At 41.3% G+C, this 23,632-nt stretch overlaps 1 protein-coding gene across 11 annotated transcripts in view; it reads left to right on the top strand.

Moving 5' to 3' along the window:
* Window positions 1-21,014, top strand: part of ZNF180 (zinc finger protein 180) — an 87,290-nt gene extending 66,276 nt beyond the window's left edge. For 8 of the 11 annotated variants that reach the window (XM_073795946.1, XM_073795943.1, XM_073795945.1 and 5 more), the window contains 3 exons: window positions 10,122-10,196; window positions 14,868-14,994; window positions 16,136-21,014. In XM_073795946.1, the coding sequence (XP_073652047.1) occupies window positions 10,122-10,196; window positions 14,868-14,994; window positions 16,136-17,880 (1,947 nt within the window). In that variant the 3' untranslated portion in view covers window positions 17,881-21,014. The remainder of the gene's footprint in view (window positions 1-10,121; window positions 10,197-14,867; window positions 14,995-16,135) is intronic. The other 3 variants (XM_073795947.1, XM_073795948.1, XM_019932995.3) reach the window with 1 other exon arrangement.
* The last annotated feature ends 2,618 nt before the right edge of the window (window positions 21,015-23,632 follow it).

Raw genomic sequence — 23,632 nt, 5'->3', positions numbered from 1 at the left:
GCAGCACTGCTATAAATGTTTTTGATTATGTAAATGATTCCTTGTACACGTACACAAGAGTTTCAGAGAGAGAAGTTAGGCAAATATAAATTTACATAAGTTTGCATTCACATCTTTATCAAAAGTACAGGTAAAATGAGTTTTGCTGTGACCATTGGTATTGTACTTTAAGCCAGTAACTTCAGGTGTTTTCTGGGAATCCTAATGGTCCTTTCACCATCTCCTTCTTTGTTATACAACTGAATTAGCAATCCACTCATGATGATTTTTACTTTCCTCAAATATTTATTGATGGACTAACCAATGTAAGGCCCTGTGTGAGGTGCTGGGGAGAAAGATAGGCTCTCACAGACAGAAAGGCTACATAGATAGAAAAAGCAAAAACATCTTCCTTCTTGTATTAGTTATCTCCGGTTGCATCTCTCAAACTTAGCAGCTTAAAGCAACGAACATTTTTTATCTCACACAGTACCTGAGGGTCAGGAATCTGGGAGCAGCGTATCGGGGTGTTTCTGGCACTCGGGGTCCCTGGTGCAGCTGTAGTAAGTTGCTGGCTGGGGCTGCTGCCTTTGGAAGGCTTGCGTGGGTAGGGGATCCACTTGCAAGCTCACTCATGTGGCTGTTGGCAAGAGGCCTCAGTCCCACACCACGTAGACCTCTCCCCGGGGCTGCTCACAACACAGCAGCTGGTTTCTCCCAGAGCAAATGATCTGAGAGAGACGAGAGAGAGAGAGAGAGAGAGAGAGAGAGAGAGAGAGAGAGAGAGAGAGAGAGAGGGGAAGGGGGGAGGGGAGCGGGAGCTTGCACACAGCCAAGATGGAAGCCACCGTGTCTTTTATCATTTGATCTCAGAATGACACACCATCGCTTCCTCTGTAGTCTGTTGGTCGCACGGACCTACCCTGGTACCAGGTGGGCAAGGACTACATAAGGCTGTGAATACCAGGAGGCGCGGCGGTCACCGGGGGCCACCTTGGAGGCTGGCTTCCACACTTCTCAACTCTGAACGGCCTCTAGTTCATTTTAATCGCTATCAGAAGACGCACGGGTGCTTTGGGCCTGGAGACGGTAAGGAGAGCCCTGGCAGGGAGAGACAACCAGGGAGCCCAAGTCTTGGCTCTGAATGAGGGACACTCAAGGAGAGACTGTATTGGGACATCACCTGAGAGGTTTCAGTGACTTACATACCTGGAGGTAACTCGGCCTTGAGGCGACTCTGAACCCTGCCTGCCTTCAGGGTCCGGCCAAGGTGGTGGCGGAGCCTCGCTTGTTCCCTGTCAGTTTCAGCATCAGAGCCGGGCAGGTTGTTGATGAGTCGGTGACCCCGTGCTGGAGGGTCTGTTCTGTCCATCTGAGGAAAGTTGAGAATTTTCATAGGTAATGGTGTGGGATGGGAGAGAGAACTTGCTTGTGCATGAGAACGAGCGAGACCCTCCGGTCAGGAGGGTCTCTGAGAAAATCAGGCAGGGGAACCTTCAGCTTTTGGTATGAATAGGGGTTGCTTTTACTCCCTCTCAAATGAGTAATTAAGAAACTCTGTGCCCTCCAAATGGACCCTGTACATCACTTCCCTTGAGCCGAAATGTGAACTCTGCCCTACATCTCCTGTGGGCCATAAGACAAATTAACACACCAAGGAGGGAGATTCTCCTAGTGCCATGCCTATTAGAGTTAATATCCTGAACCTCCTCACAGATGTAGGAGTTTCCCAAAGTTTCCCAAGCTTTCACAAAGCTTGGAGAATTGAGTTCAGTAATCATTCTGTGATTTGACTGGAAGCTTTTTTTCCCCCAAGAACCACCCCCCGCCCCCTGAGTTAGGTATGTTTGGTCAACTCTGTTTACAGGAGAGTCAGTAGCAAATAGTCCTAGGACTGATTTGAGCAAGGGTTCACTGTGAAGGGGACAGGCCACTCCATGAGGGCTGTGCTTGTCTCTCTTCCTCGGCCCTGGATCACACATGTTTCCACTCATGTCGCAGAGAGAACGGTTGTTATCTCTTGCCTGTAACTCTTCTCCACGTGGAAGTCAACAGGCTAATTCCTATTCCAATTCTGTAAAGTACACAAAGAAAAAGGAAACCGTTTCTTCATTACATGGAGGGGTGATTGTTGAACAAAAGGGAGACTTTTTAAAATGCTCCAGAAGGACATTATACTAAGTGAAATAAGCCAGACACAGAAAGGCAAATACTGCATGATCTCACTTATGTGTGGAACCTAAAAGAGTCCAACTCGTAGAAGCAGAGAGTACAGTGGTGGTTGCCAGGCAGTGGGGGAAATGGGAAGATGTTGGTTAGATGTTGCAAAGGGTCAGTTACGTGGGATGAGTAAGTCCTGGGGAATCTAATGTACAGCATGGTGACTAAAGTTAACAATATTGTATTGTGTCCTCGAAATTTGCTGAGAGTTGATCTTAAGTGTTCTGACCATATGAAAAAACTCGTAACTATGTACAATTTTTATTTGTCAGGTATACCTCAGTAAAGTTGTAGAATAAAATAAATTGTAAATAGTGAAAAAGAATAAAAATAAAAATGCTCCAGAGCACACAGAAGTGGGAGTAAAGGCTTTTCATTCCAGTTATATATCCAAAACCGTGCGCTTATCTCTAGCCTTGTCACATTCAGACCACTCACGTTGTGCTCCTGGTCAGTACTGAGGAGAATACAAAGGTGAAAAATATACAGTTCTTTACAGTTTAGGATTCATGACCCAGGTATAGAGACATGGAATTAATTCGAGGAGAATGATTTTACTGGTACAGTTAGGGTCCAATAAAAACAGCTAAGAAACTAAGGGAAGAAGAGACAAGACTTTGTGCTATCTGGGAACGCTTCATGGAAGAGGTGGCATTTGCTCTGGAGCTTGAATGATCAGATTTTGAGCGATGGGGCCATGGAAAGGGGAGGAGTTCACATCAGGCAATCAGTGTTTGGACCATCTCTGGTGAACTCCATGGACTTCAATGAGTTTACGAAACTTTATTACCATTTATTTCTGTGTGGGTAAAATTGACATGTCACTCCCTTCTTCAAAAGAGTTTAGATAATTGTGTGAGATAGTCTGTGTTGAAGTACTCTGTGTGTTGTTAAACACACTAGCAAATGATAGGTATTATCTGAAGGAAACCGCAGGAGCTAAGACGTAAATACAGGAGACATTCCTAAAATGGTTGGTAATCCGAAGTGGATAGAAGGAGTGGGTGGGTGTAGGGGTGTGTGTGTGTGTGTGTGTGTGTGTGTATGTGTGTACATACTTTTGAGACAACACGGTTGTTTTGTTTTGTTTCTTTGGCCGCACTGTGCAGCATGCAGGATTCTAGTTCCCTGACCAGGGATCGAACCCAGGCCTCCTGCATTGGGAGCGTTGGAGTCTTAACCACTGGACTGCCAGCGAAGTCCCGACAACATGGTTTTGGAGCATTTAGTTTGAGAGAGTAAGTTGGGGGTAGGTTCTGGAGGCTGATGCTTTTTCTGAGCAGAAAGGGCGCCCAACAGAGGTTTCTTCTAACCAGAGGAGGGACTTGAACTCAGCAAGGACTTGGTGCCTTTGGGGACCAAAGGACAGTGTGAAGGCTCAGGTAGCACATTCCGTGTGGTTGTTTTACTGTCAACACTCGTTTATGAAGTGGCTACCATGTGTCAGTACAGTCGGTCCTCCATATCCTAGGGTTCTGCAGATTCAACCAACCCAGGATCAAAAAAGTTTTTTTTTAATTCCAAAAAGTTCCAAGAAACAAAACTTGCATTTGTTGCTTGCCTGGCAACTCTCTCCATCACGTTTGCATGCATTTACATAGCACTGACATTGAATGGGGTATCATAAGTAACCTAGAGATGGCTTAAAGTAGACGGGAGGACGTATGTTGGTTATATGCAAGTACTGCGCCATTTTTATATAAGGGACTTGAACATCAGTGGATTTTGGTATCAGTGGGGGTCCTGGAACCCCCCCCCCCCCCAGGACACTGAGTGATGACTGTGCTGATTGAAGCACAATGAAACCATGGTAAATAGGAGAGAGGAGAGCTCAGCTCTTATGGAACCCACTCTAGTGGAAGTTGGATTTTTTTAAAAAGGCATAAATATATGTGTGATGCAAAGAAATGAAAGCAAAGTGGCGGAATTGACTTATGGGCTGGTGGCAGGGAAGGACATTTGGTGCAGAGAAGACCGTGAGCAGAAGTGATCTCCCTTTGTTTTCCTTGTGAAAACTTTTAAATCAAAAGATGTTGGCAACAGTTTTGATTAAAGAGAAGGTGCATCCGTATTCCCCAAGTAAAATGGTTTTAGCAGGTGTGGCAGATGGGGAGCATTTCGGGGTTTTGTCTCTACTAGCACCTCCTGAGTTAGAAACATGAAGTCTTTCCGTTCTTGGCTTTGTTTCTTAACTGGTCTTAAATGTTAAAAACAAACAAAAACCACGTGAAAGATTATGTAATAATTTAAAACACAGTCCAGTGTTTCTAGCTTTTCCTTTCTTGAGAAACTTCTCATTTCCCAGGTAGTTTTAGATTATAAGATGAGTTAACTTCTGGCCCTTAAGTTGTTAGAATTCAACGTCTGCCACTTTTGTAGCAAGAAAAGACAGCTTTGGTGTTGTCACACATTAAGAATGCGATTTCTCTTAGTAGCCGAGTTTCCATGATATTTGAGTCCGTTAGCAGTTTGGGGTCAAAACTTGTGGCTCCTTGGGGCTATCTGTAGTTTTGTTGTTGTTATTTTAGCCTTGTGAGTTAGACTTGTATGTTTTTGTTCCTTGGCCTTTGGAGCTATTTTGTAATGCCCAGGCAGCCATGTTAAGGCAGTTTAACCATCCTGGCATTTGTACTCAACAGTAATGCAGGTAATTAGCAGTTAAGCTTTCACATTCGGCCACCTTTACATTGCAACGACTCCAGTTCATTAAATACTCAGTGTTACCCTTAGTACCTGCCCAGGAATTATAGAGAGGTGTTTTTAGGCTTGGAGAAATCCTTTTCTGACTTTAAGCTACCTACTTTTCATGACCCTTCCCAATGCAATGGTGAAATTTTATCTAGGTTGATAAGGGAGGGAAATTGGCACACCTGTGAAAAGTACAGTAGTTTATCTCCTTTTAGTTTATGATTGAGACTGAATGATAACTGAGTTATAATCAAGAATCAACAGTAAAATCATCCCTCGATATCCGAGAGCGATTGGTTCCAGGAGTCTCCATGTATACCAACATCCTCAGATGTGGTTACACATTCATGGATTCAACCAACCAAGGGTTGGATAGTACTGTTCGTACTTATTGAAAGAAATTCACATATAAGTGGACCCGGGCAGTTCAAACCCATGTTGTTCACGGGTCAACTGTACTTATTTCTCAGTGTTTGAAGATTTAAGAAGGAACAAAGTACACAGGCATACGCTGGAGATACTGCGGGTCCGGTTCCAGACCACCGCAGTAAAGTGAATATCGAAATAAAGCGAGTCATGTGAATTTTTTGGTTTCTCAGTGCGTGTAAAAGTTATGTTCACGCTATACTGTTGTCTCTTAAGTGTGCCAGAGCATTATGTCTAAAAAATGTACATACCTTAATTTAAAAATACCTATTGCTAAAAAAAATGCTAACCATCATCTGAGCCTTCAACAAGTCATATCTTGTTGCTGCTGGAGGGTCCTGCCTCACTGCTGGTGGCTGCTGACTGATCAAGGTGGTGGGCGCTGAAGGTTTGGGGAGCTGTGGCAATTTCTTAAAATAAGACAATGATGAAGTTTGCCTCATCCATTGACTCTTTCTTTCTCGAACAGTATTTCCGTGGCATGGAGTGCTGTTTAGTAGCATTTACCCACAGTAGAACTTCCTTCAAAATTGGAGTCAATTCTCTCAAACCCCGCTGCTGCTTTATCAACTATGTTTATGTCATATTCTAAATCCTTTGTTGTCATTTCAGCAATATTCTCAGCATCTTCACTGGGAATAGATTCCAACTCAGGAAACCACTTCCTCTCCTCATCCATAAGAAACAACTCCTCATTCATTGAAGTTTTTCCATGAGATTGCAGCAATGCAGTCACATCTTCCGGCTCCACTTCTAATTCTAGTTCTCTTGCTGTTTGCACTTCATCTGTGGTTACTTCTTCCACTGAAATCTTGAACCCCTCAAAGTCATCCATGAGGGTTAGAATCAGCTTCATCCAAACTCCTGTTAATTAACAGGAACTCCTGTTAACATTAACTCCTGTTAATGTTGGTATTTTGGCCTCTTCCCATGAATCACGAATGTTCTTAATGGCATCTGGAATGGTGAATCCTTCCCAGGATGTTTTCAATTGACTTTCTCCAGATCCACCAGAGGAATCACTATCTATGGCAGCCATAACCTTATGAAATGCATTTCTCAAATAATAAGACTTGACAGTTGAAATGATTCCTTGCTTCATGGGCTGCAGAATGGATGTTGTGCTAGCAGGCATCAAAACATTAATCTCATCGTACATCTCCATCAGAGCTCTCAGGTGAGCAGTAATTTTTTTTTTTTTTTTTTTTTTGCGGTACGCGGGCCTCTCACTGCCGTGGCCTCGCCCGTTGCGGAGCACAGGCTCCGGACGCGCAGGCTCAGCGGCCGTGGCTCACGGGCCCAGCCGCTCCGCGGCATGTGGGAGCTTCCCAGACCGGGGCACGAACCCATGTGCCCTGCATCGGCAGGCGGACTCTCAACCACTGCGCCACCAGGGAAGCCCAGCAGTAACATTTTGAAAAGAATCTTTTCTTCTGAGTAATAGGTCTCAACAGCGGGCTTAAACTATTTGGTAAACTATGTTGTAAACAGATGTGCTGTCATCCAAGCTTTGTTCTTCCATTTATAGAGCACAAGTAGAGTAGATTTAACATAATTCTTAAGGGCCCTACGATTTTCAGAATGGTACATGAGCATTGGCTTTAACTTAGTCACCAGCTGCCTTAGCCCATAACCAGAGAGTCAGTCTGTCCTTTGAAGCTCTGAAGCCAGGCATTGACTTTTCCTCTCGAGCTATGAAAGTCCTAGATGGCATCTTCTTCCAACCTAAGGCTGTTTTGTGTACATTGAAAATCTGTTGTTTAGTGTAGCCTCCTTCATGAATTTCTTAGCTAGATCTTCTGGGTAACTTGCTGCAGCTTCTCCATCAGCACTTGCTGCTTCACTTTGCACCTTTATGTTACGGAGGCGGCTTCTTTCCTTAAACCTCAGGAACCAACCTCTGCTGGCTTCAGACTTCTCTTCTGCAGCTTCCTCGCCTCTCTCAGCCGTCACAGAATTCAAGAGAATTAGGGCCTTGCTCTGGAGGAGGCTTTGGCTTAAGGGAACGTTGTGGTTGGTTTGATCTTCTGTCCAGTTCACTCACACTTTCTCCATATCAGCAATAAAACTGTTTCCCTTTCTTGTCATTCGCGTGTTCACTGGAGTAGCACTTTTCATTTCCTTCAAGAACTTTTCCTTTGCATTCACACCTTGGCTGACTGGCGCAAGAGGCCTAGCTTTCAGCCCGTCTCAGCTTTCGACCTGCCTTCCTCACTAAGCTTAATCCTTTCTGGCTTTTGATTTAAAGTGAGAGATGTATGTATGACTCTTCACTTGACCACTTAGAGGCCATTGTAGGGTTATTAACTGGCCTAATTAAATATTGTTGTGTCTCAGGGAATAAGGAGTCCTGAGGAGTGGGAGAGAGACGGAGGAAGGGCTGGTCAGTGGAGAAGTCAGAATATACACAACATTTATGGGTTAAATTTGCCCTCTTATTTGGACACAGTTTGTGACACCTCAAAACAATTACAATAGTAACATCAAAGATCACTGATCACAGATCACCATGACAAGTATAATAATAATGCAGAAGTTTGAAATATTTTGAGAATTAGCAAACTGTGACACATAGACATGAAGTGGGCAAATGCTATTGGGAACATGGCACCAATAGACTTGGTATCTGTGAAGCGCAGTAAAGTGCAATGAAATGAGGTATGCCGGGGGAATTCCCTGGCAGTCCAGTGGTTAGGACTGTACCTTCACTGCTGAGGGCGTGGGTTCAATCCCTGGTTGGGGAACTAAGATCCTGCAAGCTGTGGCGAGGCCAAAAAAAAAAAAAAAAGTATGCCTGTCCTTGAACAGAATGTCATTTGACAGGATGAGTCATTGTACTCAGTAGTAAAAACTTCAGGAAGAAAAAAAAAAAAAAAAAAACTTTGGGAAGCCACAAAGAAATTATCTTGTTTCAGAGTGATTTTTTCAAGAGGGAAACATTTGTTGCTGTTTGGTAAATATTGAATTAAGGAAAAGAAATGTCATTAAAAAATGGATACCATGTTGAAACACAGACTGTGAACCTGCACCTCAATTCTGCTTTTCCAAAATATAACTGCTTTTAATGCTTTTGAGACTGTCCTTCTGGACTTTTCTGGGCATGTTTGTATTTTATAAAAATTTATTTATGGTCTATATACGGTTCTTAATTTTTTCACTCCACAATATATTATAGACATCTTTCTGTCCTTTATATGCATCAATCCATGCAAATCTATCTTTTCTTCTCTTGGCTGCTAAATAATATTCAGTTATCTGGATGAAGCATAATTTATTTAACCAGGCACTTACTGATGGACACTTAATCTCTCCTCCCATTTTTGCTATGATAATGTAACTCTTTAATGAGATTTCTTGTACATACATCTAAGTGTTCTTTCTTTCCTTCTTTCTCTCTTTCTTTTCTTTCTCTCTTTCCTTCCTTCCTTCCCTCCTTCCTTCCTTCCTTCCTTCCTTCCTTCCTTCCTTCCTTCCTTCCACATGTTTTGCAGGATCTTAGTTCCCCGACCCGGGATTGAACCTGTGCCAGGGCAGTGAAAGTGCTGGGTCCTAACCACTGGACTGCCAGGGAAGTCCCTAAGTGTGCTTTCTGTTATTTCCTAAGGAAATACTATCAAGAAGACTTACTGGATATTACATTTTTAAAATATTGCCATTAAAAAAACAAAAATAAAAGCAAAGAGTATATGTAAAAATGGATGAAATCTGGATAAAGTCGGTACCTGAGTTAAAAATGTTGAACTGATATCAGTTTCCTGGTTTTGACAATGTACTGTGGTTACGTGTGATAGTATCATTGGGAGAAACTGGGTGAAGGGTACACAGGAACTCTCCCTGTTCTGTTTTTGTAAATTCTTGTGAGTCTTAAACTATTTCAAAATAAAATGTTATTTTAAGAAATATATTGCCAATCCAGGGAGCTTGTATCAACTTAAACTTCCACTAGGAGTATATGAAGCTCTTGACCCATGGGCCACCAGGGCAGGAGTCATTAGCAACAGGCCAAAGAAGCAGTCCATGTGGTTGGGATATTGGTTACATAAAGGAGATTGAGCAGATAAGTAAATATAAATAGGATAATGGGACGCAGAGAAGGAAGGTACAAATATAGAAAGTGGGAAGACTAGAATTGTTGAATTGTAATTGGAATTATTGCTGTGAATTTTATGGTCTCTAAGGTATAGAGGTGTCATAGAAATAGAGATGTGATTTTATCTGATTGAAAGAGATGAGCATCTTTTTGTATATTCACTGGCCATTTTATTTCTTCATAGTTGAGTTGCCTGTGCATTTTCCTTTGTCTATTTTTCTTTCTTTCTGATTCGGAGGAAATCTTAACAACATAGATTCTTATTGGTGGTGCCTTTATCGGTGGCACTTTTTGCCAAATATTTTATGAAGTTAATTTGTTGATCTTTGTCTTTATCATTCTTTGGTCTTGCTGTATTACGTGTTATTTCCGTACAATTCCGTGATCCAGGAATTCAGGCAGGGATTTAAGCTGGACAGTTCTTTTCTTCTGCATCGTGTCTGGGGTCACTCAGCTCCGTTCAGCTGGTAGCTGGGCTGGTCTGGAAGATGCACAAAGACATCATGCTGTTTCTGATGCCTCTTGCTCCTCCAGATGTCCCCTCTCTCTCTCCACATGCTCAGCTTGAGCTTACCAGTGGGAAGGAGCAGAAGTTTGGTAGGTGGGATGTGTTAAAACAGATGGCCTGTCAAATCCTAGCCAACTCACAGTGGGAGTTTTGAGCCATGGCTTAGCTCCCTGATTATTTTCCTTTTTCTCATCTGCTTTGCCTTCTCAGGACTGTCTCCTTCCTCAGGAGATTATCGTCAAGGTCGAGAGAGACGATGCCGGGTCACTGGCCGTTGCATCCCAGGTGAGTTGGACAGGGCCTCTGTCTTCACCTCGAGAAATGTGCATGGCTGGTGGGTGGCAGAAGCCACATTGAAGTGAGCTGGGAAGTGAGTAGAAAATGGGGAAATAGAGATAAGAGTGGGCAACTTTTTACAAAAAGTTGGTTATCTATAAAAGATTGAAGAGAGTGATAACTGCAAGGAAATCTGAGGTTGAGGGTTGTTGTCTTTTTTCCCCTAAAGGTTTGAAAGGATTTGGCTCGGTTTAAATGGTTGCAGGAAAGAGTAAGTGAAGGAAAAGAAGTTAACGGTCAGGAGAGAGAGAAGATAAAACTATAAAGCAGAACTCACAGATACAGAGAACAAACTAGTGGTTACCAGTGTAGGGGGGTGCAGTAGAGGGGTGGAGGAGTGAGAGGTACAAAGTATTGGGAGTAAGATAGGCTCAAGGATGTATTCTACAATGCGGGGAATAGAGCCAATATGTTGTAATAACTGTAAATGGAAAGTAACGTTTCAAAATTGTATAAAAATTAAAAATAATAATTTAAAAAAGAAGACAAAAGCGATAAAGCAGAGTCCTTGATTAGTGCCAGGGGAATTAATTCAGAGCATATGTGAATGCATTAACTCTATTAGAGGAAGAAGGGCTCATATAAGAAAAATGAGGTTGAGGGAATTATCTGAAGGCTTGTGTTTTTCTCTGTGAACAGTCAGGTGAAATTATCTTTTGAGCATGTGGGTGGGACTTGGAATGGAGAGATGTTTGACTAGAGTAGAGAAGACTTAAAATAGTAATTTGGATTATGAGAGACAGGCTGCTCCAGGAGGTATAATAGGGTTGCTGGTCAGTCCGAAAAGCTCATTCTGAGATAGTGACTGTTTTTAAAATTTATTTATTTATCTGTTTATTGGCCGTGCCACACAGCTTGTGGGATCTTAGTTCCCCAACCAGGGATTGAACCCGGGGCCTCGGCAGTGAGAGCGCAGAGGGATTCCCGATAGTGACTGTTAATAATACTCTATTCAGTTGCTTTTGTGGATTTTCTTTCCCTGTGGCATTCCGTAACCTACTTTCCATGGAGAGCAGATTTGACATTCAGATTTGTTTAGTTTTTGTAGCCAGGTATATTCAGTGGAAGCCCCATAGGTCAGGGTAATATTTGAAAGAGAATTTTTGAATATATCAAATAGAAAGATTGAGGTGAGTGATCCACAGGCTCTCACCTGAATAATGAAGATGGGAAAGATAAAAGAGGATGCTAAACAGAAAGGAAAAGACTACAGACTGGAGGATAGTGATAGTAGATATTTTAGTAAAGGCCCCAAACCAGCAGAGAATGAGAGGAGTAAAGGGAGTGATTAAGCATGTAAAGTGGAGAATTCTGATGTCGTAATGAAAGAGTGAGCGCTTCTGGGTGTGTGACTTGAGAGGTGGAGTACTTTATGGTGATTTCAAGATCTGGGGTCTCACACTAAGAATGAGGGGCTGGGAGTTGGGCTGGCCATATGAGTTGATGACTGAGAACATAGTCTGTGATGTTAGGGAAACTTGAGGTTGCATCCCAGTCACTAACCTTAGGCCTACGTGTTAATTTCTCCGACCTTCTAGCTCTTCATCTGAAAAATGTTGCTGCTAATGGTATTTTCTCACAAGGGGCCTTGTGAGAATTAAGTGAGTGATAATTTATGCAACATGCTTAGCACACTGCCTGATACCACATAGTAAGTGCTTCATGAAAGTCAGTTATTTTTATATTATTACCAGAGAACTCTACATGTGGATGCTATAGACTGCGCAAGACGAGACAGTACACGTTCTTGAATTAGCGGATAAATCCTGGGTATTATAAATCTTCAGTGGTTGGGGGCATGGGTGGTGTTCAAGAAGTTGGTACAACACAGCTCCAAGAAGTGAGGTAAATGGCATGAATTTCAGGGTAACTGGGAGCACACACACCCTCCTCCCCCTCTGATGCTGAGACCCCTGGGATGGGAGAGCACGACCACCCTGAGCCTGTGAGGACTTCAGAGGAGGGAGTCCTCAGGGGGGAAGTGTAGGTTTCTATTAACACAGGGATGTAGAGAGAATATTTGGTGAAGATGTAGGATTTCTTTTTTTTTTGCTGTGCTGAGTCTTTGTTGCTGCATGCGGGCTTTCTGTAGTTGCGGTGTGCGGGCTTCTCATTGAGGTGGCTTCTATTGTTGTGGAGCATGGGCTGTAGGTGTGTGGGCTTCAGTAGTTGCAGCACGTGGGCCCTAGAGTGTGCGGGCTTCAGTAGTTGTGGTGCATGGGGTCAGTAGTTGTGGCTCGTGGGCTCTAGAGAGCAGGCTCAGTAGTTGTGGTGCACGGGCTTAGTTGCTCCACAGCATGTGGGATCTTCCGGGACCAGGGCTCGAACCCATGTCCCCTGCATTCGCAGGCGGATTCTTAACCACTGCGCCACCAGGGAAATTCCGGATTTCATTATTATAGAAGAAGAGTTCCCAAGGGCACAGTTGAAGGGTTTGGGAAGAAATTTTGAGGACTTGGGTGTAGGGGACAGATGAGAGGAAGGATAGAATAAGAGGGATAGAAGTTCAGAAACAGCCAGTATCCACGCGCTGAAGGACCTTTTCAAATGGGTATGTGATGGGCCTTGTGAGATTCAGGTGAGAGGAAAGGATTTCCATCAGAATTTGAACCAGGATTATTTTGATATATTACAGAGTCTACTGATATACTGTTGATTCACTTACCGAAATAATTTACCAAATATATAATTAGTCTATACTACACACCAACACTGTACTAAGCTCTGGAGTTACTGCCCTCATGGATTACAGCCTAGTGACAAAGATGACCATTATGCAAATGATAAGAAAGCATCGTGAGTCTTATGATAGAAATTCCTGGAGCTTTGAGAACATATAGCCTGGGGTGCTAATCTAGTCTAGTATTATTTATTTAACATTTGAAGAAGTTTGATATTAAAGGGACCTACATTAAACAGTGAAGGGGAGTGTTTATTAAAAGGAAGCATGTATTGGAGGTTGAAAAACAGTACGTATAGATCCATGTTCAACACGGGGCAGTTTGCAAGTGATATTTCTTTTCTTTTCTTTTTTTTTAAGTATTAGATCGATGTTTTTTATTAAGATCTTAAAAAAAATATGACCTGAAAGAATAACACATATATTTGTAGGTTCTTCTGGCTGAACTTTCTGTTTCTTTAAACTGCTGCTTAAAAATATTTACCTAATTGTTATTACCTATAAACAACATTGTGGTTCTGATTATTTTCTTTGACTCAGTTCATCCTTGTAAGATCTTCAATCCTGAAGAAATGGCACAAAACGAATGATGAGAAATAACAAATGATATTTCTGAATCCCATTTTGGGGTAACTGTGAAAACCTTTGAGATTTTAGTGAAATTTATGGGCCACAACTTAGAAAAAGGTACAGCAGCATTTTGCATGGAGTTTCTTGGGATTCAGGGACTTTGTGTCCTATGCATGAACCACAGCTTAAGAACACCCCATCTATTTAAAAAGCCTTGGTAAGTGGCATTTGACTTCTGTGGTTTTTGCTGCCTTTGGGTAAGGACAGATCATCTCCAGCACTTTTTTGGAACAAAATTCCTGCCCAAAAATCTTAGGAGGAGGTTCTTTCCTGCTTAGAGGAGGCAGTCCAAGAGACCCCTTTTACATGGCAGTAATGACAGGCCCTATGGTGCAGCTCATAGTGTGGACAAAATAGAAATGTTTTCTGAAGACTTAAGAATTCAGGATAAAGGTTTCATTGGCTGTCACTTATTTTTTGAGGCTCCTCAAACCTAATCATCCTGGTAATAATTCCCAGCCTTTGTTTTTTTTAGTAAACTCTGGTAATGGCTTTTCATATATCATTACAATTAATTCACTCAACAGCACAATGAATTGGGTATCATTAATCCTGATAAATAGAAGTGGAATAAACTCACCATTAATAGACAGATGATCAGATTAGATATATTTAAAAAAAAATTCAGACATAGGCTCTTAATAGGTAAGAAAACCCACATCTCTTTTCCATATCCAGTGCTCTAAACCTGTACATACTGCCTTTCATTAAGGCCCACATTTCATTTTCCGTCTCAGGCATCAGTAAAGCCTGTGTGCCAAATCTGGCCCGTCACCTGTTTTTTGAAAATAAAGTTTTATTGTAATACAGCCACATCCATTTGTTCATGTATTTTCTGTGGCTGCTTTCTTGCTATAGCACCAGAGCTGAGTAGTTGTAATAGATAGAGACTGTATGGCTTGCCAAGCCTAAAATATTTGCTCTCTGACCTCTGAGAGAAAAAGTTTGCTGACCCTGTTCTGTTAGTTTCTCGGGAATTTGGAGGGAATTCCTAAGTAGGAATTCTATATTCACCAATGCAAAAATCAGAATAAGCATTTTCTTTAAGGTCAACAAGAGAGAAAACAGTTTACGTCAGTTCTTAGCTGGTGTTCTTCTTTGGGGTTATATAAATAGGTCCAGCATCCAAAACGCAAAGGGGCTCACCTAGAAGGTACCTGTATCCCTTGACTAGAATCCTTTGAACGGTGATCATCTCAGGACAATTTCCAGGCCATCAGGTTTTCTTTCTTCCACCTGTCAAACTTTTCCTCTGTGAACATTGGAAGGAAATGATACCCAACTGAGCAGGAATGTGTGTCCTCTTTTAGGAAGGAGTGAACTTCCATAGAGTGACTGTGGACTTCACTCAGGAGGAAGAAGGCACTTTGAACCCTGCCCGGAGGACCCTGGACAGAGGTGTGATCCTGGAGAACCACAGGCACCTAGTCTCTTGGGGTAAGAGTACAATCCCCTTTAATGAAGTCTATGTATTGAAATGATTTCTCATTTCCATTGATCAAGAGCTAGGGAATTCAGAGGCCAGAATGATTTTGGCCACACATAGATTGCATTTGTGCTTTTTATTCCCCAGTGAAGATTTAGTTTTAATTTGTAGGGTAGCAAAGGTACAGATTCTTGGGTTTGAGCTTATGCAGTCTTCTTGGCTCCTAAAGGCCAAGGACTGGGACCAAATTCTGCAGTGATTTTCTTTTGTCCCCAGCCCAAATACCCAAAGTCCTGTATCTTTCCCTATCGGCTTTTCAAACCAGATGCAGTCTCCTAGTTGGAACAAGGGGATAAGTATAAAAAGAGTTTCTCAACATGCATATCCAGGTGAGAAACAGACATTTGGGAGTCATTACAGGTATAGAAGATTTGTTTGAAAAATCCCCATAGGGCATGCTGCATATTTCTCCATCTCCCACTCCTGGTGGACTTATACATCACCACTTTTTCCAAGTGCGCTTCATATTGCCTGGCCTAATAGCCACCAAGGCTTCTGTTTATGAGCTAATCTTCATCCTCTCTCACTTGGAACTAAAGGAATTCATGGGGCCATATTAGCCCCTAAGGCATTTAGGGAACCTGGGATAACAGTGCCCCCATTATTTTTTCCTGGTTCACGAAGTAGTTTGACCTTGTTTTACTAACACAGACTGTGCTAGCAAGTTTCATGCCTCCAGAAATTTCTAGAAATGTAGACACTAATTTCTATTTCAGTGAACATATATCTAGCACTAAAGAAGGTAGAAAGGACCCTCTTTTTTTGCTAAGGATTGCAAAATTGTTTTGCAATTCTGTAGATTCTGCATAGGGGATCTTATTTTGGAATATGGAGATATTTGACATCTAAAGTCTTTTTATTCAGCAACACTAAGATTGAAATAGTTTCATATTAATGCCTTGTTACACTATTGGACTATGGTAGTTCTCTGCTCACTACTTCATCCCATCCTTTTGCTTTCTCAATTCATGTTATAGGTCCATAGCTGAAAACAAATCCACATATAATTGCATACTTTCTTGTCAGCTTTCATTCCCCTATTCCAGCTCTAACATTTTTTTGGCTAGGGTGTTTTATTTTGCTTCCTTCCAGAGTCGGCAACTGCACTTGGAAGAAGAGAATCAACATCAAAGCAGAGCAGTTTTGGTGATGAACCATCCTACAGAGTGAAGATAGAAAGGTTGACAAGAGATGATCCTTGGTTATCTTCATGTGAAGAAGTTCAGGATTGTAAGGAGCTTTTGGAGAAGCAACAGGAAAAACAAGAGAGACTTTTGAAGGAAGTGACATTCACTCACAGAACAGCTATTAGTCATGAGAGAGCCTGCAAAAGTGATGACCTTGAGGAGAAGCGTGGTCCAAATAACAGTCTTCTTTCACCACAGATGATACCCATAAGAAACCATTTTCATAAACATGCTTCACATGTTAAAAAATTTCATTATAATTCTATGGTAAACACTCATCAGATGATTAATGATAGTGAGAAACTCTGTGAAAATAAAGAATGTGGAAACCTCCCCCAGAGCATTCATTTTTTTCAGTTTACAAAAGCTCAAACAGAAGATAAATCCTATGGATTTAGTGACAGTATTCAACACTTTAGCCATGATAAACCCCTAAATCTACATGAGAAGATACATGCACAAGGAAAATCCTTTGATTTTAAGGAACATGGGCAAGTTTTGAACCACAGCATATCCCATAATGAACAACAGAGAATCCCTGTTGAAGAGAGTCAGTATAAATGTAATAAAACCTCCCAGAGTTCATCCCTTGCTCAAAACATGAGAAATCATTCTGAAGAGAAACCCTTTGAATGTAATCAGTGTGGGAAATCCTTCAGCTGGAGCTCTCATCTTGTTGCACATCAGAGAACTCACACAGGGGAGAAACCTTATGAATGTAACGAGTGTGGGAAATCATTCAGCCGCAGCTCTCACCTTGTTTCCCATCAGAGAACTCATACTGGAGAGAAACCTTACAGATGCAATCAGTGTGGGAAATCCTTTAGCCAGAGCTATGTCCTTGTCGTGCATCAGAGAACTCATACTGGAGAGAAGCCTTATGAATGCAGTCAGTGTGGAAAGTCATTCAGGCAGAGCTACAAACTTATTGCACATCAAAGAACTCATACTGGAGAGAAGCCCTACGAATGTAATCAATGTGGGAAATCATTTATCCAGAGCTATAAGCTTATTGCCCATCAAAGAATTCATACTGGAGAAAAGCCCTATGAATGCAATCAATGTGGAAAGTCCTTTAGTCAAAGTTACAAACTTGTCGCGCATCAGAGGAGTCACACAGGAGAAAAACCCTTTGAATGTAATCAGTGTGGAAAATCCTTCAGCTGGAGTTCTCAACTGGTTGCACACCAAAGAACTCATACTGGAGAGAAACCCTACGAATGTAATGAGTGTGGGAAATCTTTCAACCGCAGTTCTCACCTTGTTATGCATCAGAGAACTCATACTGGAGAAAAACCCTATGAATGTAATCAGTGTGGGAAGTCCTTCAGCCAGAGTTATGTTCTTGTTGTACATCAGAGAACTCATACTGGAGAAAAGCCCTATGAGTGCAGTCAGTGTGGAAAATCCTTCAGGCAGAGTTCATGCCTTACTCAACATCAGAGAACTCATACTGGAGAGAAACCCTATGAATGTAACCAATGTGGAAAAACATTCAGCTTGAGTGCTCGACTTATTGTACATCAAAGAACTCATACTGGAGAGAAACCCTTTACATGTAATCAGTGTGGGAAAGCTTTCATTAATAGTTCTAAACTTATTAGGCATCAGGCAACTCATATTGAAGAGAAACCCTATGAATGTAACTAGTTTGGAAATCTTTCAGCCAGAGTATATCCCTCCCTCCTTCCCTCCTTCTCTCCCTCGCTCCCTCCTTCCCTTCCTCCCTCCCTTCAGCCCCTCATTTCCTCCTTCCCTCCTTCCATTCCTCCAGGATTACATGTATTGGAAAGAACTACTATGAAAACAATGTGTCTGGAAAAAGCTTTCAGTTAGCTCTCTGTTATTGTGTATCTGGAAATTTGTTCTGGGGAAGAAACAGAGAAAAACTATCAAATATTTTACTTAACAGTTCCATGTTAAAAAATCAAACTTGGCCCTTATAACACATTCCCACAAAAGTAATAACTACTGGCGCTTTTCCTTGTAGAAAGCACTTCGACCTGACTTTGAGAGAATTACCATTAAATGGGCAGTATGCTGTGGAGTGATTGCCAGTGAGGTGGACCTCTTTTCCAATAAAGAATAAATGAGAATGCTGATACCAGTGGGCTTGTTGTTGAGAAGGTTGGAAAATTGCTGTAGTTATTAGAACTTAGGCTGGAAAACGGCATTTCAGTGTATCATTTTCCAACATGATTTCCCTAGCAGCTACTTAGTAATCAGTTTCATACAGCACTTTCTCTTATATGTGAAGATTTTGTAAAAATTAGGGAAATGGCTATGATATGAACTGAAAAATGCAGGGCAAGAGTATAGAACATTCATTTCTAGAACCATCATGATAAGATATTTGTGTTTGGATCAGGGTCTAAAGGGATTCTAGGTGTATCTGTTTTAATTTTAGGCTTATGCCTGTTTTTTTTTGTGTATGCTTTTTTATAATACTAACAAATGATATGAGTAATAGTCAAAAAAGTACAAACATTTCCATCTCTTTGACCATTTAGGAAAGACCTGACAGTCAGATAGCAAAGATCCCTCAGGGTTCTGAGAGTTCCATTTGGATTAGCATGAACAGGTTACTCCTTAGGACTTAGATTCCCAGGAATGTTCCTCATTGAGAATAAAATATTTCCCTGTGAATGTGGAACTGGAAATTTAAGCCAGAGGGACTGAGAATGCATGGGCAGTAAGGAGGGCATATGGGCTTTTTTTAACCCATATATCAAAAGCAGTATAAAGGAGCTTTATTTTTATGGTGTTTTTTTTTTTTTTTTCTTCTCTCCCCTCATGTAGTATTGTCTTTTTTTCCTCTGGGATATGTTCCCTAATGTGAGAATCCTCTGAATGGGAAGGTACTGCCCTGGCTAAGTGCTTGCCATCTAAATTAAGCACACAAGAATGCTTTTAGTGAGGTAATATTTGTAGCTTCTCATTGGTTTTTTAGATTTGGTTCACAAGTCTTTCTGGCCTTTGCCCCTTATCATGAATTCTAATTCTGTGGATTGTCATGGACCTGAAACCTCTGATCCCAGAGAGTTATTGAAAAATAGGCTGAGAGTTGAACTGAGAGACCAGAGCATAGAGGTAAATTCCCTGGAGAAAGAAGAAAAAAAAAAAAAAACTAAAGTGATATCTAATAGGGGTTACCCTTAGTAAATTCTGTCCCCAGGATATAACCCTAAGTGGATTCATCTTTATGAGGGTTAAGCCAGAGAGTGCAGCACACCTCACAGTGACTGAAGTTCTGGGGGAACAGTTGTTGACGGCTGGAAAACTGACTGCCCACCCCAGGAGAATCTTCAGTCCATGAATGCACAGATAGAGGAAGAGAAGGGGTTCTCTGTGCACTGCCTTTGGGGGAGGACATAAAATTGTGAAAATGCTAATTTGGTAGTGGGACATGGTTAGGCTTCTTTTCCCCAAAATTATAGATAAAACCAATACCAGTGCTAGGTACAAGTGGATGATTTTCACTGGGCATGTTGAATCTTACTTTGAAGACAGGAGACAGGAGACAGGATTGTACAAATGAGATTAAAACCAACTGGGCTAAGAAGGAAGCCTGTGAAGATTTCAAGTTTTGGAAGGGGTTTATCTCAAACTAATCTTTTTAGTGTTAAAAATATTTCATTGAAAATGAAATTGATAAAACTGCAAAGAATTTTGAAGTGAGTATGTGTGTTTATTGGCCAGGTTGAATATGAGTCATCTGTGTGCACTAAGTCATAAGTATTACATCAGTTCCTAGGTGGTGAATTATGGTTGCCAAGTGTTTTGAAGTAGGGTAGATCCACTAAATAAACAAAAATGTTAATTTCATTATTTGCTCAGTAATTTCCCTCTGTAGGAAAGGTATTCTTTTAAAAAATGGTCGACCAATAATGAAGAGAAGTTAAAGTGACAGTGTGCTAAAAATACATAATTAAACCTCTGAACCTAAAATTTAGGTTTAAAAGGGGGAATCAGTAACTTGATTTTAATGACATATGTATGACACATATATAACCACATATGTCCCCTGCATAAAAATTTTTGTGTAAAATTCACGAAGTAAAATTGTACTTTGCCATAGCAAAATGTATAGAGATTTGACAGGCCAAATTTCTTTCACCATATTCCAGTAAAATTAGAAATAAGTGAAAGGTGACCAAAGTGTTTTAAAATACATGGATGTTAAAGAATACTCTCTCTCCTAGAACTAATTTTTTAAAACGTTTTTATAGTTTTATCGAGATATAATTGACATAAGTTTAACATGTACAGCATAATGACTTGACTTACAAATATTGTGAAGTGGGGACTTCCCTGGCCGTCCAGTGGTTAGGACTCCACACTGTCACTGCCGGGGCCGTGGGTTCAATCCCTGGTCAGGGATTAATATCCCACAAGCACAGCCAAATATATATATATATATATATATATATATATATATATATATATATATATATATATAGTGAAATGATTACCACAATGAGTTAACATCCATCATCTCATATAGATACTAAAAGAAGAAAAAGAAAAAAAGTGGGTTTTTTTTCCTGTGGAGAGAAATCTTAGGATTTGCTCTCTTAGCAGCTTTAAAATGTACCATTCAGCAGCGTTAACTGTAGTCATCATGTTTCCTCCCATACTCCTGCTTAGTCTTCAGTACTTTTGTACTTTGTTCACCTTATTTTGTGGTTTGATGTTTCAGCTTACTCCTAGGCCTGACAAAGATAAACGTGCTTTTAATGTTTTTGTTTGTTTTTATTGTTTTTATAAATTAATTTATTTATCTATTTTTGGCTGTGTTGGGTTTTCGTTGCTGCACGTGGACTTTCTCTAATTGTGGTGAGCCGGAGCTACTCTTTTTTTTTTGCGGTACGCGGGCCTCTCACTGTTGTGGCCTCTCCCGTTGAGGAGCACAGGCTCTGGACGCGCAGGCTCAGCGGCCATGGCTCACAGGCCCAGCCGCTCTGCGGCATGTGGGATCTTCCCGGACCGGGGCACGAACCCGTGTCCCCTGCATCGGCAGGCGGTCTCTCAACCACTGCGCCACCAGGGAAGCTCCTGGAGCTACTGTTTGTTGCAGTGTGCGGGCTTCTCATTGCGGTGCCTTCTCTTGTGGAGCGTGGGCTCTAGGCGCGTCGGCTTCAGTAGTTGTGGCATGTGGGTTCCAGTAGCTGTGGCTCACAGGCTCTAGAGCGCAGGCTCAGTAGTGTGGCACAGGGGCTTAGTTGCTTTGCGGCATGTGGGATCTTCCCAGACCAGGGCTTGAACCTGTGTCTCCTGCATTGGCAGGTGGATTCTCCACCGCTGCACCACCTGGGAAGCCCCTGTTTTTGTGTTTTTTTTGTCCAAAGAGATTTCAGCTTGGAGTGGGGAGGGAATCCAGACTTTTTGATGCTGTTTTCAGATATGCCTTTTATATTTCTAAATTTCTTTTGGATTTTGTACTTAATCAGTACCCTTTATTTCGTATGTCTCATTTAACGTACTTGAGAAGACCAATTAATCTTACCTACCCTTTAGAACTTTATCTTGAAAAATCAGTATTCTTCCTGTTTGCTGAAAGAGGTTGCACATGGACTCAGTTTCCCTTTAGAAGACTTGATGAGTCACATCAGTAAATTGCATATTGCTCTTTACAAATTATAGCAGCCTGGGTTCTTAATTGGAAAGCACATGAGCCAGTTCTAACCAGCTGATTCAGAAGATACTAGGTGGCTTCAAGAACTGGCAAGAAAGACAATGTTCAGGGCTTCACAGAAACAACTGCTGAATCATGCTGCAGAGCCATGAGAGTTCCTTAGTGTTCCCAAAGCTCCTTGAGATATAGTAAAGAACTAACTATATCTTCTGATTCGAAGTCTGGGCAAGTGCCTGGTTCTGGTGGATCATAGGCTGTGCCTGCACCTGAGTTGTGTGGAAGGTTAAGATGCCAGGGCCACCAGTGCCTAGTGTTTCCTGGAGAGTCCATAGTTGTAGATGGGCTCTACCTTCCACTCATACTAATTCTTTGGGCAGTTTGTCATTCATAGAATTGTTACTCATTTGCTAAGCAACAGCAAAGGAAAAAACAAAAGATTTCCAGTATAGCAGGCCCTTGCCTAGCCCATATGTCAACATTTTCTTCACTCTCTCCATTTTCAGTTACTCTAATATGTATATGCACCCTCCTACTTAACCTATCATACCTCTCTTATAACCAAAAACATGTGTAGTCTCTTCCTCACCCAGGGCTTCACATCTTTGCTTCCACTTCCAAGTCTGGGATCTCTGAGTGGTGTCCATTCCATTTCTAGTGAAAAACTCCTCGTGTAAAAAGATGGTTCAGATGCTGGGCATTTAAAAAGGATGGGGGGATTATAAACCAGGTCAAATTACCAAGGAAATATTCAGTAACTTTGGTTGTGAGTAGATATGCAAAAGCTTTCTAAAGCTGCTTTTGTAAAACCACAAACAAGTTGGTGACATGGGTAGTTTTTACTGCTTAGGATAATTTAATCCTCATTTGGATTTGTTTGGGGGTCTAACTAAATCAATGTCTGTTTTATTATGCTTTGCAGTAAAAATAGTATTGTTAAATTTTAAAATATCACTTTTGGCATTTGCCAAGTGGATCTTCATGTTGGAACAGTAAAGTTGGACCTTCTATCTTATGGCCAATGTGGTACTGATTTGTAATCCACTGAGGATGGCATTTCAGTGGAAATAGGTTGATAAATAGGATTGATAAACCTTTCCGTAGTAGTTTTAGCACCTTTCTGGACTCTTTAACATTTTCTGTGTTCTACTGAGGTCATGACAGTCTTCATGATCACCTCCTCTCTTCTTCAGGGAGGACTCCTGGCATTTAACTGTTGGATCAAGTTCTTGAAACACATATTCCTTTGGAATATTGTTCCTCTTTTCTGCCCAGGCTCTACTAGTTACTCTCTGACAGTGTTTGCTTAGATCTGGACTGTTGATACCTATGCCTGTGGTTCACTGCACAACAGATCCAGCAGGTTGGTGATTCTTCTGACCGGAAGTTCTTCTTCTTGTTGTATATTTGGTTTGTCCACATGTTTCTCCACCTTTCCTTGCTTTCTGAAGGGACTAGGACCACACTACCCCTGCCAGATATTTTGTAGCATGCTGGAACTTTCTATGGGTGTAAGTTCCTGATTTTTCTGTACTCTTGAAAAAACTTCATGGACATGCCATTAACTTTAATTGATAATTTATTTTTAAGAAGTAATACGTAGCTGTGATCATAAGTGGAATGTGCTGAAATTTTAGTAGTGGGGATTAGGTTATAAAAGAACCAAACCTGTGGAAAAACCAGAAGAGGGTTTTCTGATGAAATCTCAAAACTGTTTATCTGTAGTCTCTGGTATTACTATTCTCTACTAATTATATGGGATTCCATCAC

This window comes from Tursiops truncatus, chromosome 19 (assembly GCF_011762595.2).
Source record: "Tursiops truncatus isolate mTurTru1 chromosome 19, mTurTru1.mat.Y, whole genome shotgun sequence".
Taxonomy (NCBI): domain Eukaryota; kingdom Metazoa; phylum Chordata; class Mammalia; order Artiodactyla; family Delphinidae; genus Tursiops; species Tursiops truncatus.
The sequence above is the reverse complement of the archived record's forward strand: the minus strand, read 5'-3'. Positions and strand labels throughout refer to the sequence as shown.